Here is a 19,008-nt window from a genome sequence, read left to right on the forward strand (position 1 = left end):
TTATAGACGTGGAGAAGTTGGTTCGTGAAAGATGACGTCGAGGCAGCCGAGGTCCTAGACTAGGATCATTATTGAAGAAGATCAGTTTAGCACCTAGCAACGAGAAATATGGTGGAGACGTTGCGATCTTTTGGAGTCAACTGAGTGAGACCACTTAGACGCATACCACAAACATGTAGACGAATTAGGTTGTTCGCGTCGCATTTCATCGTTCAAATTTTAGGCCAGAAATACAGAGCAAATAGATTTCAATGATACACCGACCAATGGGTACTAGAATAGCATACTGTTATCTTCACCGACGAGTCCAGCTTCTGCCTGGTGGTGGCTGTATGAGAATGACAAAGCCAAGGAGCCAGAGGCGCAATTTAGGCTTTTTGCGGAGATGTCACATCGGATTAACACTAGGGATAATGATATGGGGTGCAATGTGTAATGATAGCCTTGGGTGTTCATGCCGGGTAGTCTGAATGCACGGTGCTGCATCGACTTTGTATTAAAACTTGTTCTGCTGACATATTTTGAGGGGTTGCAGGGGCTATTTTTCAGCAACTCCTCACTTTGCTCGGAAGACAAAAGAGATTTCTGGTCCCAATAATGTAAACTTGTTGCTTTGGCCTCCTAGGTCGCCAGACCTATCACCAACAGAACATGTGGGGGACCAGATGGATCGAAGATTATAGAAGAATTATGGAATCAGCTACAGATGGCTTGGAATGAAACACCCAGATAGAAACTGCTTATTTGATTTTTTCTATACCTTCTAGAATTATTGAAGCTATAAAAATCGTCGAAATGTTACTAATTATGATATTTTGATGATACATACAACGTGTCTCAGAAATAAGTACATTACTTTTAACTGGTAAATAGAACTCGTTCATAGAAACAATATATTTAAATATATTTTTTTCCTAAACCTTGAAGTTATCCAATTAAAATTTCGTTCCTGCCTATGGGGATTATTTGCGTCGCCGATGCTGACAAGCAAAGAAAAAAAAAACAAATGCAAGAAAACTTTCAATTGTTTTTTGCTAACTTATGCACAGCGGCTAACTGTTGTGCCCGTTACTGTGATCTATAATGATAAGGGTGGAAAAGAAAAAAGAATCATATGGTAGATATTAAATGAAAATAATTTTAAACTGACCCTAATGAAACACCCATACCTAATAATGGCAAAATGTCTCCTAAAATTAGTGTATTAATCAGTAAAAATTCTCAAGAATAATCACTAATCATTACACAAAGTGTTCAAAGTGACCGCTGTTATTGTCAATACAATAATGAAAGCGCCGACGAAATGATTCTTCCATTCTTTCAAGCATTCTCTTAAAACTTCAATTGTAATGAAATTGGGGTGGAATATACCAAGTCTTTCACTTACTTACCCCCACAAGACGAAGTAGGACGGAAATTTTCTGGGCGCGAAGAGCACCCCCGCACGCTTCACCATACACCAACACAACATCTATGTATTCACTATTCGAAAATAAACGCACCATTTTCACAAAATTTTAGCTTAAATCACAGAATCAACACGTAAACATCCGCCTTGTGGAGTCCGATATAACTAACTAAAAATGTAATCCTCTTGTCTCTACCTCGGCCGCGGAGCGAAAAAACTTTATTCTAAAAACACAATGTTTTGCGCCGATTTTACAAAAACTATTATATCACGGTCACTGTCATTGGGTTAAATAACTAGAAAATACACAGCTCGTTAAATTATAGAGAGGTAAAATACTGAAATGAAAATTATATTTCGAAAAAATGGTACATAACAATTTTGTTGTTCTTGACGAGCTCTGTCACTGGTAAAAATTACTGTATGTACTTATTTTGTGAGACACGTTTTATATGAAAGCATTTTATGCTAAATATTTCATCATCTATGTTGATCGAAAATACATATTTTGACAAAGTTTTGATTGATTCCTTCTAGGTGTTGTCTTTCTTTGACGCGTAGAATATGAATAAAAAAATGTATTTATTATTTCCATTTATTTTTATCAGAATTATAATGCAATTTTAAGTTGAGCTTGTGAACATTTATGTTAGGACTGTATTAAAATTTTGTAATTATATTAATTATTTCCATAGTTTTTTCAATTTCCCAGTTGTCTGTGGTTCAAAAATTATTTTGGAAAAACTGATTTTTATGTGATTTTCAGAAGTTTTTACATGATTTTTGAATATTCTAGTCCGTGGTGGTCTAGATCTAGAATAAAATACCTTTTAAGGATTTTTTGAAGTATCCAATTTCCCTCGGTCCAGAATTTCCTAAACCACTTAGATATGATGCATTATTACATAGATGCAAGTGCATATTTTCAACAATAACACAATTTAAAGTAAATGTGTTGATGCAATAGAGTAATAATTATTATTATAAATGCATACTGCGATGTATGTATGTTATACTAATTTCTAAAACTTCCAACAGATGGCTTTTAAGTTATAACATTTATCAAGTGACATTACCATTTAAAATTGTCCACAAAAGAATTCACGAAAAACATAAAAGCGACTTTGTAATTGGTTTTGTCACTTGTGGTGTCGCGAGGGTGCTCGCGCTTTCCGGCCAAAGTAAGCTTAAAGCTGCCCTCATCGTTCATTAAATCCATTCAAAATGCCAACATTATGATTGCCATTTATGAGAAATAAATTGTTAAATTGTGTTTATTTATTTAATTTTTTCAGAGTGCTCGGTTTAAAAGTTAACAAGGGAGGGAGAAGAGAATATTGAAATTTTTGTCATTTATATTTAATAAAGGAAAAAAGAACACATACATATTTACTCGTAGGATGAAAACAACGTAGACAGAGGTCACGACCCTACTGCAAAAGATGTTACTTATGGGAAAAATTATCGTGATAAAATAAATTTAAATGTAACTCATTTCATCTTTGTACGGATTCCCAATTATGAAGCATCGTGACAAAGAGGCAAAAATTGAAAGTTTTGTTGTTTGTTATGTAGCAAATGAAAAATAAATTATGTAAAAGCGACGTTCTGTACTGTTTTCAGGAAGCAAAGTCCAGTTTTTGATTACCTCAATTAATTTAAATATTAAAAGTCGGAACAAGATGGAAAAGCTTTGATGGTAAAATTTTTCTATTAAAAATGAATAGGTTTTTTTATTGTGAGTGATGAATCCGTTGTCAATTGTTTTGAAACCATCATTTAGCCACCGGTCTCTTTGAAGTACATTACATGCATATTCAACAGGATTCATTTCCTGAACTTGTATAGGTCAGACCAGACCCGAATATTCGATCCTTCTCTGATCATTCTCCACCCCACAGTACGCATAGCTCGGGGACAAGTGTTTAATCATGCATAAATAAAAATATTGATACACCAAACAGCGTTTAGATCGATATAAACAAGATTAGTCCGTCCAATGGCATTAATTATTTCTTGTTCATAATTGTCCCCGCTTGTTATGCGCAACCTGCATTTACTGGGAGCGAAATTTGGTATTTCACACCGGGAGGCAGATTTAGATAATCACGGATTCGATTTTAGGTAGATTTTGATTCTCTTTGATTCGGCCCGTTTGGCATGTAAACTAACTTCGTGCAACATTTTCCACTTTAGTCGCACTTCAACAGTTCGCCGAAACGGAGCATGTCAGTTGCAAGTCTCTTGCTTTTGAATAATAATTGGAAGGGAGCGGTTTTCACCCTCACACTTACGTTAAAATTATTTAAAAAGAGAACACTAATTTCGACAGGACGCCACCCATTTTAAATACAACACCTATAATATATTCCAATTCCTTCTAACAAATGGTGAGTGTATTATATTTGTAGTACGCAACCACAATTACACAAAAAATCACTACATCCACCAACAAAAACAATACACCTTTGAATAAACAATATGTATTCTGTTTTTTTTTTTCGGTTAAAATTAGATGCTCTAATGTTTTAAAAATTTTCAACTATTCCAGTAAATCGGTGTATAGTTCCAGCGTGACGCTGTGTACAATGTGGAGTGACCCTTATGTCGCTAGGCCCTACGCGTACTAATGAAAGTTTATTAGTAGGTATAAGAAATTTGAATAATGTTATAAGAACTGTTCGTAACAAGGCGTCGTTTAAATTTATCTTTTCTGTATAAAAATAACTACGTATGTACTAACAAAAGTGATATTAGCCACAGAATACATTGTAAAGGTGCGTCCACACTTTGCGACTGGTGACAAAAGAATGCAGCAATTTGAAACTACTGAGTGTAAAATAAATCTTCGAATAAATTTTATTTTTGTTCATTCTCGGTGTAATTTTCAAGTTTAACGGCATGAAATTTCCAGCAATGTTGACTAAAGTTACAAATTCAACCAATAAGGCAACGGTGCGTGAAGGTTTTAATTGGGAAATTTTAGACCTCAGGTCGGCCATATTTCAATTATGTAGGTAGAGATTGACGATTTATACCTTACTGAATTTTATAAATGTCATATGTTAAGAAAATTCCGTTTTGAATATTTGAAAATTTGTATATTTATAAGTCTGACTAAGGTGAGTTGTTCATTTGATAAAAATAACTTTGAAACAATTGACATCGAAGCTTTTTTTAAATGTTACCGATACGTAAACAATAGATTTATCATTTATAAGAAAATAGTATTTACAATTAAGTAATAATAAATTGCATGAGCACGTGAAAATATAGGAATGTATTTTAAAAGTATATTTTGTATCAAAATTTGTGGAAATTTGATAAAATGGATTCGATTAGATAATTTTTCAGATAAAATCAACAAATAAAGATGTAAGAAAACTATGACACATCAATCATATTTAAAGTAATTTAATTTCTGATGTACTCGTTTATCTCTTACGGTAAGATCAGGAAAATATAATATGCTACTGATGGTGAGAAAAGATTGAATTAACCAAACGCGTACTAACGTCAGTTCATTGTAGTAAAATATGTTAAAACATCCAAGACACGCTGATGGAAGTTATTCCTATGTTCCACTACCACAACAATTGAGAAATTGTTAAAAGAACTTTGAGTTGCGGTCGGTGCAAATGTGTCCTGATAACACTCAAAACTGTAACACGTGCAGCCTGCGAGAAATTTAAATATGAGATAGGATCTCGTTGTCCTGTTCGGTCAAATTTTAAACAAAAAACTATATAATAGGAGAGGTCATGAGAGTTGGCGCTTCAGTTTGTGGAAAATGCAAATTTTTGGTGTAAGACAAGGAGGGCCGAACAGAAAACAACCTGACAGGTTTAACATACAAAAACAAAATTTATCAGTGAGCATATTAATACATTTTTACACATGGATAGTCGCTGGCCGGTTAATTCGATGACGAGGGTAGACGTGGGAGTTCAAAGAAGAGTTTCATAAAGGATTCTCTGTAAACTTTCGTTATTTTCAAAATTTTCTTGTACATTGTTAAAAATCTCAATACGGGATTGTTATTTTCAAGATATGGGGGTTTATCGAGGAGGTTAAAATACAGTTGATTTTCTTTGTATGCGATATGACTTTACTGAAATTTACTTACACATCAGTGATTTAATTGTTGGCAGGTTGCGAACGAATATTTTCTCTTACTAGGTATTTCATTTTTCATTGTTGCAGATGTATATTAGAAATGAAGAAAAACTTGATGATAATCGAGAAGAAGGAATAAATCAATGTCTAATGAGAACGATAATTTAATTAAAACGATTGTTTTTATTTTTATTTTGTGAAGGCGACGCAGTCATTGTTCATTGTGACGATAACAAAAGTTCTGTATAATAACACTTATCTCCGGTTCTGATGCATGCGAGCACATGGAATATGTTAAGTGCGACAAAATTATTGGTCGAGAGAAATAATGGGATGAAAGCCGTGTGAAGATTTTTGACATTATGCAAAACATCCGTGGAAGAATCGCATCCTCTCAGCCTCGCACCCGGGGCGATTTCGCGCACGAAGCGGTCGGCACCGACGCGATCGTGAAATCCACCCTCGCCATCAACTTCCCCGTGCCGAAAATAAAATCCGTCGAAAAAACGAAATACATTTTTGAGTAAAAGAAGTGAAGTTTTGGAATATTTAGCACAAACGCCCATGAATAACAGGTTGGCGCATGCGCGCGCGCTCTTCTGGAGTTAGGGTGGGGTGGACAGCTAGCTTCAGTTTTTGAACAAGTCGTATAACGCGGTTGTTGTGTCGTAGACTGTATCGTATGCTGGGTAAAGTTTGTGATACCGGTGTTGTGTTCAGTTATAAATAATAAACCCTAAATATCTTATCTCAACTGCTTTAAATACAGGTCGAGTTCGAGTTTGGGCCATTTCTACAGTGTACATCGAAGAATAAAGCAATATCGTGGGTCTAACAGATTCTAACCTAAATAGTTCTCGCAGATGCAGTGAAGTTCAAACCAGTATTGTAGACGTACAGCTTGTTTTGTGAAATATAAACGACAAGTGATCGAAGTGCGACTAATACGAATTGCTCAGGCTTGTGACTGGTGGATTTTCGAAAAATTTCACAAAAACAGTGCATGTAACCTTAAATTGTGATGTGTGTAAGTGGGTTGCACTGAGTTTCACTTCCTCTGGGGAATGCACACGATTTAGGTAAATGAAGTTGCACTCTCCCAGTTTAACAGCAATTGTGACTAGTACAAAGCATATTTCTTGACGGTGTGGCCGACCAGCTGCATTCCATAACAGTAACCATAACTTTCGTCATCATCAGCAGCATCCCAGGGTTTGCTCTTGATACCAGCAATATTTTGGGTCCGTTCATCGATTTTCTGGTCACGACACTCTTTATTCGTTTCATTCAACAAAGCTATTCCGCCGTTCGACTTTATAGTTTACGACGGAATTATCTCCGGATAGTGACAGTCGCTCGATGAATTCGACTTTTCTAACGAATTATACGATTGACACATTCGTATGATTAAATTCCTCAAGAATGTAAACATATGTTTCATTTAACCGAGAGTCCCCTCCCCTGAATTGTACTATTCACCGGTAAATGTGACTGTACTCATTCTTTGTCATTCATCCAAGTACACTCACGCCAACAATCTTCCATCGACTTTGTATTTATCTGAGTATATACACCCAAAACGACCACAATCGCTACTTTTTATACCATAATCTTCACTAATCTCAACAAAACCACAACCGATTTCACACCTTTCATTCTACTACAACAAATAATGCACTTTTGTTGTTTTTACCGCACATTCATGAACTCTCCTCGACTATGTTTTTCGTCAAACTACACAAATAATCAATTAAATTGTTGTTTTAATCGAACGTACCGACGTACTGCTCGAACATTTAGCTGGCAGAAACTATAATATTGGACTGACGGCCTAAATGCTCACAAATCTATTTGTTTATTTTAATTTTTCCCTCTCCCCCTATGAGAACATTTAAATTATTCACAGCTTTAAAAATATACACGGCAACAAAGCCACAATGCAAACAACGTTTGTACGCACGTATTACGGACATTCTCCAATACGGACACCTCCTTTTTACGGACAATCTAACACGAACGCTCCACTAAATCTAATCCAAATTTATGCTTCATCATTTTTAGCGAACGGGTCCGGTATTTAAAATTTTTGCACATCACAACTCGACCGATTTCCTTTTATAGATATTTGGAAGAATGAAAAATTAAAAAAAATCAACACCCGTTATTGTTTGGACAATTTTTGGTTTGGACGGAGATAGCGGTACTTTTTCGTCTGTGACACCATCACAAACGATATGAACTTCTCTCCTTTTGGGAACAGCGTGACACATGATTTATAATACACTGTTGCCGAGTCTTACAAATAACATGTTCAATTTAGTTGTTTTTAATTAAACATGACTGGAAGTGTTTAATTTTCCACACGAGTGTTTGAAAGTGTTAAACAATGATGGACTTGTTGCAGAACTCGACAAGGTGAAATCTAAATCTCATCACAACATTTTGTTCATAACAGTGACAATTTTATTGTTGTTAAATATTGCAACAAACAGCGACGAGTTGTGTACACATTACGGATGCCTGCCAATGCGGACACACCCTTTTACGGACAGCTTGACATATACTTGGTTTTACTCCACTATTAAAGATGACTTGTTCGTATTCAGTTGTGTTGACAACAGTTCAAATTGGTTTAGTTTTAGTTGTCTTTATTTGAGAAATTTGAGAAAACCATTTGAGTGTGTCGCTGTAAAACAAAACCTGTCGAAATGTCAGAATATTGTGTCCCTTAGGTGCGGACTGAGCGTTGCGTGGGTCGAGTGTCCGTATTAGAGGTTCGACTGTATTATAATACTGTTGTAGAGAATGTCTCATTAATTACGGCAAACCGGAATTTCGATTACATCCACAATTCGAGGGTGAAATTCGCCGGGAAAGAACGCAGAAAATCTAAAAGTAGATGTGTTTTCGGTGGAGTTGTAAGAATTTATTTGGTGAAATGTAAGTGATACTGTGTTGTACGTTAGGATTGGTCGGTATTAGCCTCCTCTTCAGACAGTATCACAGACGAGTGCAAAATGCAGACAAAAGAACACTTCTCATGTCTTGTAAGAGGAAAAAATCCGATTCAGGAATTTCGATTATGTCCTACATAGTAAAGACGTACAGTCTCCCTGCGTCTTATAAGTAAAAGGAATTTAAGCACATTTAAGCGCGGTCCCCGCTACTAAAATGTTTACACCGGCAAACATTCTTTTTAAGTTGCAACAAACAATAAATTGTTTGTAGGTTAGGTGTCGAAAACATGTACAATGGAGTCCGACTATAAGTGGATCCGTTGGGTGAGACATTATCGCGTTAATCTTCCGCAGATCTCGAGTTATTTTTCCAGCAGGTCGGCCGGAATTTTCAGTGAAATCATCATTTGTAACGAATAGATGAAGAGCATTCGGTTGATTTTAAAAATAAATTACCTGGCTCAAGTGTTCCCTAACGTGGAGTTTATCTTCGTGTAATTTGTAATTCCGAAAACATTTATAATTTACTTTGTAGGAGAAGCTGGTCACGTATTCTTTTATTTGAGCACAGTGACCTTAAAAGACACAAAGTTGCCAGGGAAATATTTAATAGACTGACTGGTCTAGGCATAACAATTTACTGACGTTACCTTGAATCTCTAAAACCAAAAATTTATTCGAAAAATTCCTTAATAAGCTTCGAAGATGTGTTCACTACGAGCTTGATCGCTTCTTATAACAGCCATTGTAAGAGGTATTGAGTTACGGATCTCAAGAAATGTCGGAAAGGTGAAACCGGTTAATTTTAATATTACCATATTTGTTGGGTTAAGTGTAGTTTAAACAATTTATTGGAAAATACTTTGTTTGTGTTTTTAATGATGCGTACTTGTATCGGTGAAATGAAAACCACATTTCAAAAATACCATCCATCTCGATAAAATTGTGACAATATAGAATTCCATCTAGTCCACGTCTATGAATGTTGTGCAACTGAATTTATTGTGTTCGACGATTTCGTTACATATCATTCCGTGAGGTAGTCGTGTGCAAGTTGATTGCTTCATTTTTTCTACCTTTTGTGCGCGGGAAAAATTTAAAAAATAACGTCGGAACAGTCGTCGGAAATTGACGACGTTGTTACCGAGCCAGCGTCTACAATAGTTAAATTGCTTTAATAGCAATATGTGGCACTGTTGTTATTCAGTAAGATAATAGCTTTCACTTTAATATAAATCGGATCCAGTTTTGTAACAAAGGAAGCCAGCTTTTGTCGCTTTGCACGATTTAATAAGTTTTCCATCGAACTCTTCATAATTAGGAAAAAATGTCCCACTTAGAGTTTCTCTGCCCACTTACATTCCCGTTAAGGATAAGGCATGCAGTCACAATTTTAATGAAATTAAAGTGACTCAAGCAGGATATAAACAAAGAGCAATCATTTTTATTCGCGTTGGATCGAATGTGAAGTTGTGATAAAAATGTTTTTTTTTTTTTTCATTGTCGCGAATGAAGAGAGCGGTGCTTGTAAATGCGTATTGTCTTTCAGGTTTATGCTTTGAGCTTTTTAATTTGTTTATTACCTCCCAAGAACAGATGAATTTAAGGCTGTTCCAGATTTGATTAAATGACCCGAGAAAAACAGCTTTTCTCGACAACCCCCACCCATTATTACTTCTTGGTTGTTTATTACAACATCAACCAATAAATAAACATTTACTTTGTGCGATCGAAAAAACGAGAATTGTTATATTGAATTATTATTTGGAGAGAAAGCTAGTTTCGTAATGTAAAAGACCAAATTACAGTTATTATTTTATTAGGACCTATTTTTCTGTACCGTCTCTAGTAGCTCATTTCATTCATTTCTACTCATATTCGAGCATACCGAAGAATGCACAATTACTGTAGATTCCAGTCGACTGAATTCTCGAGATGTTTCCACTCGAACTACAAATAATTTCGCGAAAACCATTATTTTATTCGCAGACGGTGGATTTGTCGAAAAACTCTAGTCAGTTGGTTGATGAGTCTGAACTCGATGTGTAATAACGAAAGATACAATTTTGCAAATATTTCAATGAATCGCGAGAAACTTGTTCGTTTTGTGTTGAATTTGATGAAGTCATATCGTGTAGAAATTTATTTGATAATTGCTTTGAGAGTACATAACTGGAAAACGAACCGGAGCAGCTTTAATCAATTTTTCAGTTGAGTAATTTGAGGATTTGAATGGTCACTTTCTTTCGGCCGTGCGTATTTTTAATCAGCCATAATGTGAAGGAATTACTGAATTTATTTGAAATTATGCCATGAAAATAAGCTTGTTTTTTCCAGTTTAATACGTTTGCCGTGCCTAAAATGGTGAAGCCAACTGTATATGAGCGTTGTTTTCGAAACGCGTTCTTTAATTTTCCATTTCCTTTTGACTTTCACATTTTCAGACCATAAATTCGCACATTTTACCACGTCGGATCGAGCTTAATAATAAATATTGTATTTCGACGTGTCACGTTATTTGTTTGCGGTGGCGGTGTTGACCTAGACACATCGACAAAATCGATTTACTGATAACGAGAAGGAATCAATAAATCTTTGATCGACCCCAATGGAAAAATTAGGTGTCGTCAAACAATTACGTCACGAGTTATGAGACACCTTTTATTGTGACTGACACTTTCAGCTTGTTAAAAACTGTTTTCAACTTCACTTACGCAACACATTTTGTATCGGTTTCATATTAACAAAGGGATTTTTTGCGGAGGAAGTAAACAATTTCCACCCAAGACACTTTCACCAAATATTTATTGGACATTGTTTATCTCAATATCTCGTTGAATAACGAATACTGATACGGATTAAACCGTAAAATTAAAAAAGAAAAACCTCCACATAATAGAATTAATATTTTTCGTGGAAGGATTAAAATAATGAAACTTGATCTAATCTTTGAACATGTGTTGCAACTGTATTGTCTGCGCTGATAAAACTTGACTTTCACTCTTGTCAATGTGAAGCTTGGATTTGTCATGAAGACATTAAACACACACAAAAAAAGCAAATTGTGTTTTGAAGGTTGAAAAAATGGAGGCAAGGAAACAAATTGATTGATGCCACAGAAGGTGACCTTGGTGATGACTAAAACACTTGAAACTAATTTCGATTCAGATGGTTTTTTCTTCAGTTGAACGCGGGGGAGACGGATTTTTACTGACTCACCTTCACTCTTTATCAATAACTTTTACCTAGAATAACATTCTTCGAATTCTATCGGTTAGATATTGAACGTGCGAAATCGATACGTCCACAAAGAGCATCATTCTCGTCCGAAGTCGTCCTCTTGCTGCATTTTTTGGTCATCCGAACATGTTCGCACGGGTTGTAACTTGTCCGTACTTGTCTTTTCACTTGTTGCAGTGGAAATATGCATTCAGTAAGTGTGGACGTTTGGGCTATTTAGGCGACCTTGAAAATCATTCGCCCGTTTCACCAGGAGTGACTCTTAACTTTCTCGTCTCAAATGGACGCATCCTACGTACGTACTTGCATATTTTTCGAAAGCCGAGAGTATTCCGGACGTAATAAGACATAAGATTTGCTTCAAACGAAGACATTTATTTTTGAAGAATCGAGTAATAAAACATGCAACATGGAGGATCCTTAAATACGATAGCAGTAGCATTCCATGTAATATTGAAGGGTAATAAATTTTTCGTTTGTCTTGTTTCAGTTTTTGAAACGCTCTTTCAACGGAATTTGGGGGTTTATTGAATAGTGTGACTGACTAGTGATTTTTGTTGTCTCTTTCATTTTTGCTCGTTTTCGACTTTGCCGTTGAAAGTGTTCGTTGTATTTTTTCGTACAATTAGAATTGATAGATGAGAATTTGTTTTAATGAGAGTTCTGTGATGACTTTTAGGATTGTGGTTTTTTGCGAGTTTGTGGCTTACTTTCGGTGGCGCTGACCATTGATGAGGAAACGGATGATAGAAGGGAAGGGATTTTGGTTGGTTTGTTGCTGATAATAAAGGTTACTAAATTAGGTTGTCAGTTGTCAGTTGGTGTTAGTGTGTGATATTAATGCCTAGTACCAACTGTCTAATATATTTTGTGTTTCAGGTCCCATGCCTTGAAGTTCCTGGAGAGTCTGAGCCGCTATGAAGCGGCCACTTTTTATACTATTCGTGGCTGTGGCCACGACGTTCACAGCAGTTGCTTCATCAAGCAACGACATTATCAAAACTTTCACCGATTCTAAGGTACAAGCGTTCAACCATCTCGTGGTGGATAAAAATACAGGACGTGTGTATATCGGTGCTGTGAACCGTTTATATCAATTATCACCAGATCTAGACTTAGTTATATCGGAAAAAACGGGACCAGAGATGGATTCAGATGACTGTTCGGTGCTCGAATGTACATCTGCGTTTAGTAAAAAATTAACCGACAACGTAAACAAGGCCCTGGTGATCGACTACACCACCTCGAGACTGATCTCTTGTGGTAGCCTGTTCCAAGGGATCTGTTCGGTTCGGAATCTTGACAACATATCAGAAGGAGTGAGAGAAATTCGAGAGGCCGTGGTGGCCAACAACGCGACCGCCTCGACGGTGGCGTTCATCGCTCCAGGACCTCCGAATCCTCCAGTTTCCCAAGTGATGTACGTGGGCGTAACATTCACCTTGGGTTCTCCCTATCGGTCCGAGGTGCCCGCCGTCAGCAGCCGCTCCCTGGACAAAGACAAAATGTTCACAATTGCTCAAACCGCAGTGACCACCGGCACCCGAATGTTTGTCAATTCCCTAGCCAGGGAGCGCTACCCCATAACGTACGTGTACGGGTTCGCCTCCGAGGGCTTCAGCTACTTCCTGACAACCCAAATGCGCCACACCGGCTCGAACCAATTCATCAGCAAGCTAGTCAGAGTTTGCCACGACGACGAAAATTACTACTCGTACACGGAGATCCCGATGGACTGCATCAGCGAGGCCCAAGGCGGCCGCAAGTACAACCTGGTGCAGGCGGCTTACGTGGGCAAGGCGGGCTCGGACTTGGCGTCCGACCTGGGGATCACCGCCCAGGACGACGTGTTATTTGGGGTGTTCAGTGAAGGTGACCCAGCTATCGCGAACAAACCCTCAGAACTGTCCGCGTTGTGCGTTTACCCCCTGAAAGCCATCAGGCGGAAGTTCATGCAGAATATCAAGCATTGTTTCAGCGGGAAGGGTCAGCGAGGACTGGACTTCATCTCGCCCAGTCTTCAGTGTGTGCCCACGGTGAGTATGTTTGTGTACATATGTGCTAATTAATATATAATGTATGTATTATATGTATTACGTACACGGATACACATCTGCGATTTGCGCACCCCCATGGCGGCGGAGCGGCACTGCCGCTCCCGGTATTGATCGGCCGTCGCCGGGACCTCGCTATGCTAGACCCTGACTGACGTCTCGCACCAAACGCTAAATTCTTACTATTCCTTCACCTTCGTCCTTCGATCATTCATCTGTTTATCAACGGAGACATACTGTATTTTACTTTAAAACCACTGTCGCCCTCGCATTTCCAACAGGAGGCAGAATAACTCACGCCTCACAAAGAAAATGTAAATAAAGAAACCGTCCTTACTTACAATTTCTTCTTCATTTTCTCCGTATCAAACACAAAGCATTCATTGTGTTACCGTATTATCATATAGAAATGTAATTCCTCGCTTTTCACGCCGCCGAACACAAAAAATATTTCGAATAAATTTACTACCGCACCAAATCGAAGCTCGCACACAGCGTATATTGTAATTAATCGCGAAAAAAAGTATTTTTGAAATAAATAAATATGTTTTCGAGGTTCGTTCGGTTCTGCGATGTTGCGAGACACCTCAGTTTCAATTCCGGCCAGATGACCCTACAATATTTGAAACGCAACACCAGAAGGGTGCTCTCCGAGTGTTTTTCTAAAATCGGGCTTTCTCAATTTGGTGAATTCAAACTTACCGAGATAATACACGGTCGAATGCGAGTTCACATTTAAATGGACTGGAATATGCGAGTTCATACATTTATATCAAAAAATAAAGCAACAGGCCGTGAGTGAAATACTGAATGATACGCAAATCCTTTTGTTAATTATTACGATTGACCGCCCAAAACCTGAGCCTCCATTTCGTTGAAGATCAGACAGAAAACGTCACTTTGACTTTTCGGATGTATTTAATATTTCCCGGTAATATATCCTTCGTTCTTTCGGAGGGCTCCGCAGAAATTTCTATTTCCACGGAACATTATCTTGGTTTATATTTCGAGACGCATCAATCATAGCCTTTGTTATTTGTCATAGCTTTGTCAGCTCTACTCGTGACATTTTATACACTTCAGATTTTTGAAATTCACCGAATTCAGTTCGGCCAACGATTTTTTTAATATCGGCAAAATGAGGTTTTCCAAGTTGTGCAACACGTCGAGCTTAGACATCAAGTGGAGAAAAATATTATCAGCATCCGGTGTGGAACAAAAATGAAAAATCATATTTTACTATTCCCTGTTTAGACTTTGCGCCCCTTTTAGTGACACGATGTTGTATCAATATTAGCGTAGTAAATAACGAGATAGTGTTTTCTATCTACGGCGCATTCATAAATTACAAAAGAGCATCTTATTAAATTGCTTATTGTAATTTATTAGGATTTTAACAGTTTTCTCTTAAACGAATAAATCTAAACGTTTCTATTTGATTTACGATTTTGCGTTTCGACTCCGGAAATAATATGTTATTATTTAGGACCTGAAAATACTTCTTGAACAACCAACGTTGAAAATCCAAACGTTCATTGTGATACATCGACACTTCTGATAATTATTATTTGAAATTGATAAATTATTTTTAGCTGGAAAGAAAACAACGTGTTAGTGACATTTTGCACAAAATGTATTTTATATTCGAGTAAAGCTTTAAACACGACCGGTCCTAGCGCAGTAGATGTCATTAAGGAGTGTTGCCTGTTCTTTCATGATATATGGACCTGTCAGTGACCAAATAATAGAATTGTATTGTATACGATTGTCATATTGTTTCTATCTTTAAGTGTATAACATCTCTCTAAAAATCATCTTGCACTCGACGAAAACTTTCACGATTGATTGTGTAGTTTTTTCAACAAAATTATTTTCTCATTGACATGTTGCAATTTTTATTTTCGAGACGACATTTTTTAACAACAAAACCTGAACAGAGATGAGATTCGTGTTGTTGCGTAATCTACCGACTCGATTTTGGTTGTATTGAGTAGTAGTAGTAGTATTGAATAATAGTCCTAATTGGGTGTGGCAATTCTCTTGTGGGAATCGACTAAATATTCATATTGATTTAGATACTTACTGATTATACTTTTCGTTATCCAAAGATCTGAAAACACTTACCTGTTGCGCATCTATTGCTATTTATCTCGCCTGATCTTCCGGCATTTACCAAAATTTCAAGATCGGAAAATAATTTTTGTACCATTCGACATTGTGGAGATGCTCTTTATCGGTTCTCCGTCACGTAGGACGAGTCGGAAATGTCTGTTTGATGTGATTTGTTGATGATTTGATGTAAATTTCTGATGTACCCTCGCCCTATACCTGAACACTTTGTGCATACAATATGGAGGTATAGAGTGCTCCGACGGGCGTATTGTGTTAATCTTCTTTGTTCGGAATTAAGAATCTTTCTCTGGGTGTTCTTGTACGCGCTCGAACTAGTGAATTACTCGGATGAAAGTATATACAACTTGGTAAAGCTTCGGTGTTTGGAAGGGAACACCCGGTGCTTTTGACAGAATCTTACAAACCTATTCTGGATATCACTTAGGGTCCAAAGCAGAAGTTCCACGATGCAATTGTCTAAGCTCAGATTATAAACTAATTGAATTTTGATCTGCAGGCGTTGAAAATTTCTATTGCCATTCGGAGCCGTAATGATATCTGAACCATTTCACCAGTTCAATTTCCTCTGCTTTATTCTCGACATCGTTCGCAGTCAAAGACTATAAGAACGTGTTTTACCACATATGACATACCATTCAAGGACGGTCTTTGCTTTATTCGAACACTGACTTTCAGTTTTATAACGGAGGCCACAACAGTTGACCGTTAAAATAACTCTAATATAAATAAATGCATTCACATTTTCTCTTGCCCTGTTGCAATTCCTCCAACACTTCGTTCTTCGACGCATTCCGTTTTCAAACGAATTCCAATTTTACTTTTGTGCTAGGGAAATGCTTAATTGTGACATTTACAATGACTCCTTATGTGTAGAATAAATCACCGAAGCGAAACACCCCCTTTTGAATTACAACCCCGCTTCGCGTAATTTTTATTTTTTCCGTTGAAGCCTACAGTTGTACAACTTCAATTATGGTAGGTGGAATAATTGAAATTGAAGTGAGAATGTAAGGAAACGGTACAAATCGAAGATCCGGCTCGACGTAGAATAGAATTTTATAAATTGCGCGTTTAATTGGAACGTTCCCCCAGTTCACCGTATTTAGATCACCGTTGTTTCATCCAATCACGATTTTGTCCTTTCCTATTTTGAGTGTTCCAGAATAATATCATTTTAATAGTCTGCAAGTTTCCCTTCGGTTGAACGCGAGATTTTATTTCAATCATAATTTCGTACGAGACGCCGACGATAAAACATTAACAGCGGGAATCCTTTTCACAAAAAATTAGGAAACAAATGAGTTAATTAACGAGTGCCTACCAAACATTTGTTTAGGACCACAAAGCTTACACCAGCGATGATAAAAATTTCGTTGGCCATTTAACATTTTTCGCCAGCAACTTTTTAACGTTTGACGGGAAGCCTTGATTAAACACAATGACGAATTCGATTTTCTAATAAAAGAAAATAACAAGAACCGTACACTTCGGTTAACGGGTTTTAGGTGTGATGTCAAAAGAGCAACTGGGCGTTGACAGTGATGGAATTTTTTAAAAGAAGGTATGGATGTATTTATTTATTCCACCGTAATGGCCATTTTATTGGAAGTTTCTCGATTTTCTCTTGCGTCTTTAATGAATCATGTTTTCTGACAATGTTGAACTGTACTATCAAGATAATATTTGAACAAGAACCGCGTTGATTTTACAACCGAGATTATCAACAGTAATCAGACATATTTTATGTTGCTGTTTTGATAACTGGCGTAACCTACTTTTCCACTAATTATTATCCCAAACAACGGCGAAAAAGGGTTCATCTGGATTATTCATTTTGAAACAGTTTTTCTTTTTTCGTTAAGGTGAAATGACAGCAACTTCACAGTATTCCAGGAAAGAAATTGTTACAGCTGATTCGATAAGAATATTTTGCACCTATAACACGTCAGTATAACACTCAAACGGGTTTCGAAAAGGAGCTCTTTTCGATACGCGGTTTCAGGAACATTTACTTAAATTTTTAATGTTGGCAGTGACTCATAGTCAGTTGTTGCTAGGTGATCACTGCATTTCACGACACTTTAAATTCAAAACTTACAATTGTTCGTCTATTTACCAGCGTTACCAACCCTTATATTTGCCAAATATAATTTTCCTAGCATTATGTTTTGCACTTTTTTTAAATTTAAGGGGCAAAATAGAAAAAATATTGTATTATATACTTGTTTTATAAGCCATTTTGTCGCACTTGTTTGCTTATAGCACTCGTCGCTGCGCTCCTCTTGCTCTAAAAAACGCGTGCGACAAAATGATATCTTATAAAACTCGTATAATAAATAACTATTTTGAAACACCACCACAAAGATATTTAAATATGAATAATTAGTGTCTTTCGAGTTAGAGATGCCCAGAATACTCAGTTTTAATTTTTTGGCGTTCGTGATTTACGGGAAAAACAGTAAAGAGATTTTTGGGGAGATGAAATTAAGATCCATAATTTAATTTAATGCAGTGAGAAATCATTTTGTGCGTCGGTTTATTGACATTGGGATAACTGATAACTGAGTTCGCTTAGACACAAACCACTACTAGTTTGACGCAAACTTTCCACACAGTTTCTAAATTATTGCCAAATAGTACAAATTTGTCTCACGAAATCAAATTTTGAGGGATCTAACTTATTAGCAGACTATTTAGACAGTTTTTTTTTGCCGTAATCTGTACAGACAATTGAAGTAACCGTCACTAAACGTTATTTAATGAAGCTTTAAATTAAATACTGACAAATAAATACAAAAAAAGTTCAAACCTGGCATGTCTTACATCTTTTTACAAAGTGAGATTTTTGTTTTGTCCTTTCTGAATTACTTAATTGTTTTATATAGATAACTGTCACGTTCCTTTCTTTTAATTTTGAATCATTACTTTGTGGGAAAATCCAAGCTCCTTGACGAGCTGGTTTTAAGAAACTTTTGATTCACGATTTACGGAAATTCTGAGAAAATGTTAATTATGATTGAACATAAATTGAAGAATACATTTTTTTAGGTCACAATTATTAAGCCACATTTTTATATGAGTTTATTACATTTACACAGTA

At 36.6% G+C, this 19,008-nt stretch overlaps 1 protein-coding gene across 3 annotated transcripts in view; it reads left to right on the forward strand.

Annotated features, from left to right (window-relative positions):
• Positions 1-6,148: 6,148 nt before the first annotated feature.
• PlexA (plexin A) overlaps positions 6,149-19,008 on the forward strand; it is a 62,415-nt gene continuing 49,555 nt past the window's right edge. The window contains exons 1-4 of one of the 3 annotated variants that reach the window (XM_069060773.1): positions 6,149-6,603; positions 11,899-12,181; positions 12,401-12,544; positions 12,601-13,757. In XM_069060773.1, the coding sequence (XP_068916874.1) occupies positions 12,639-13,757 (1,119 nt within the window). In that variant the 5' untranslated portion in view covers positions 6,149-6,603; positions 11,899-12,181; positions 12,401-12,544; positions 12,601-12,638. The remainder of the gene's footprint in view (positions 6,604-11,898; positions 12,182-12,400; positions 12,545-12,600; positions 13,758-19,008) is intronic. The other 2 variants (XM_069060772.1, XM_069060774.1) reach the window with 2 other exon arrangements.

Source organism: Tenebrio molitor, chromosome X (assembly GCF_963966145.1).
Source record: "Tenebrio molitor chromosome X, icTenMoli1.1, whole genome shotgun sequence".
NCBI classification, from domain to species: Eukaryota; Metazoa; Arthropoda; class Insecta; order Coleoptera; family Tenebrionidae; genus Tenebrio; species Tenebrio molitor.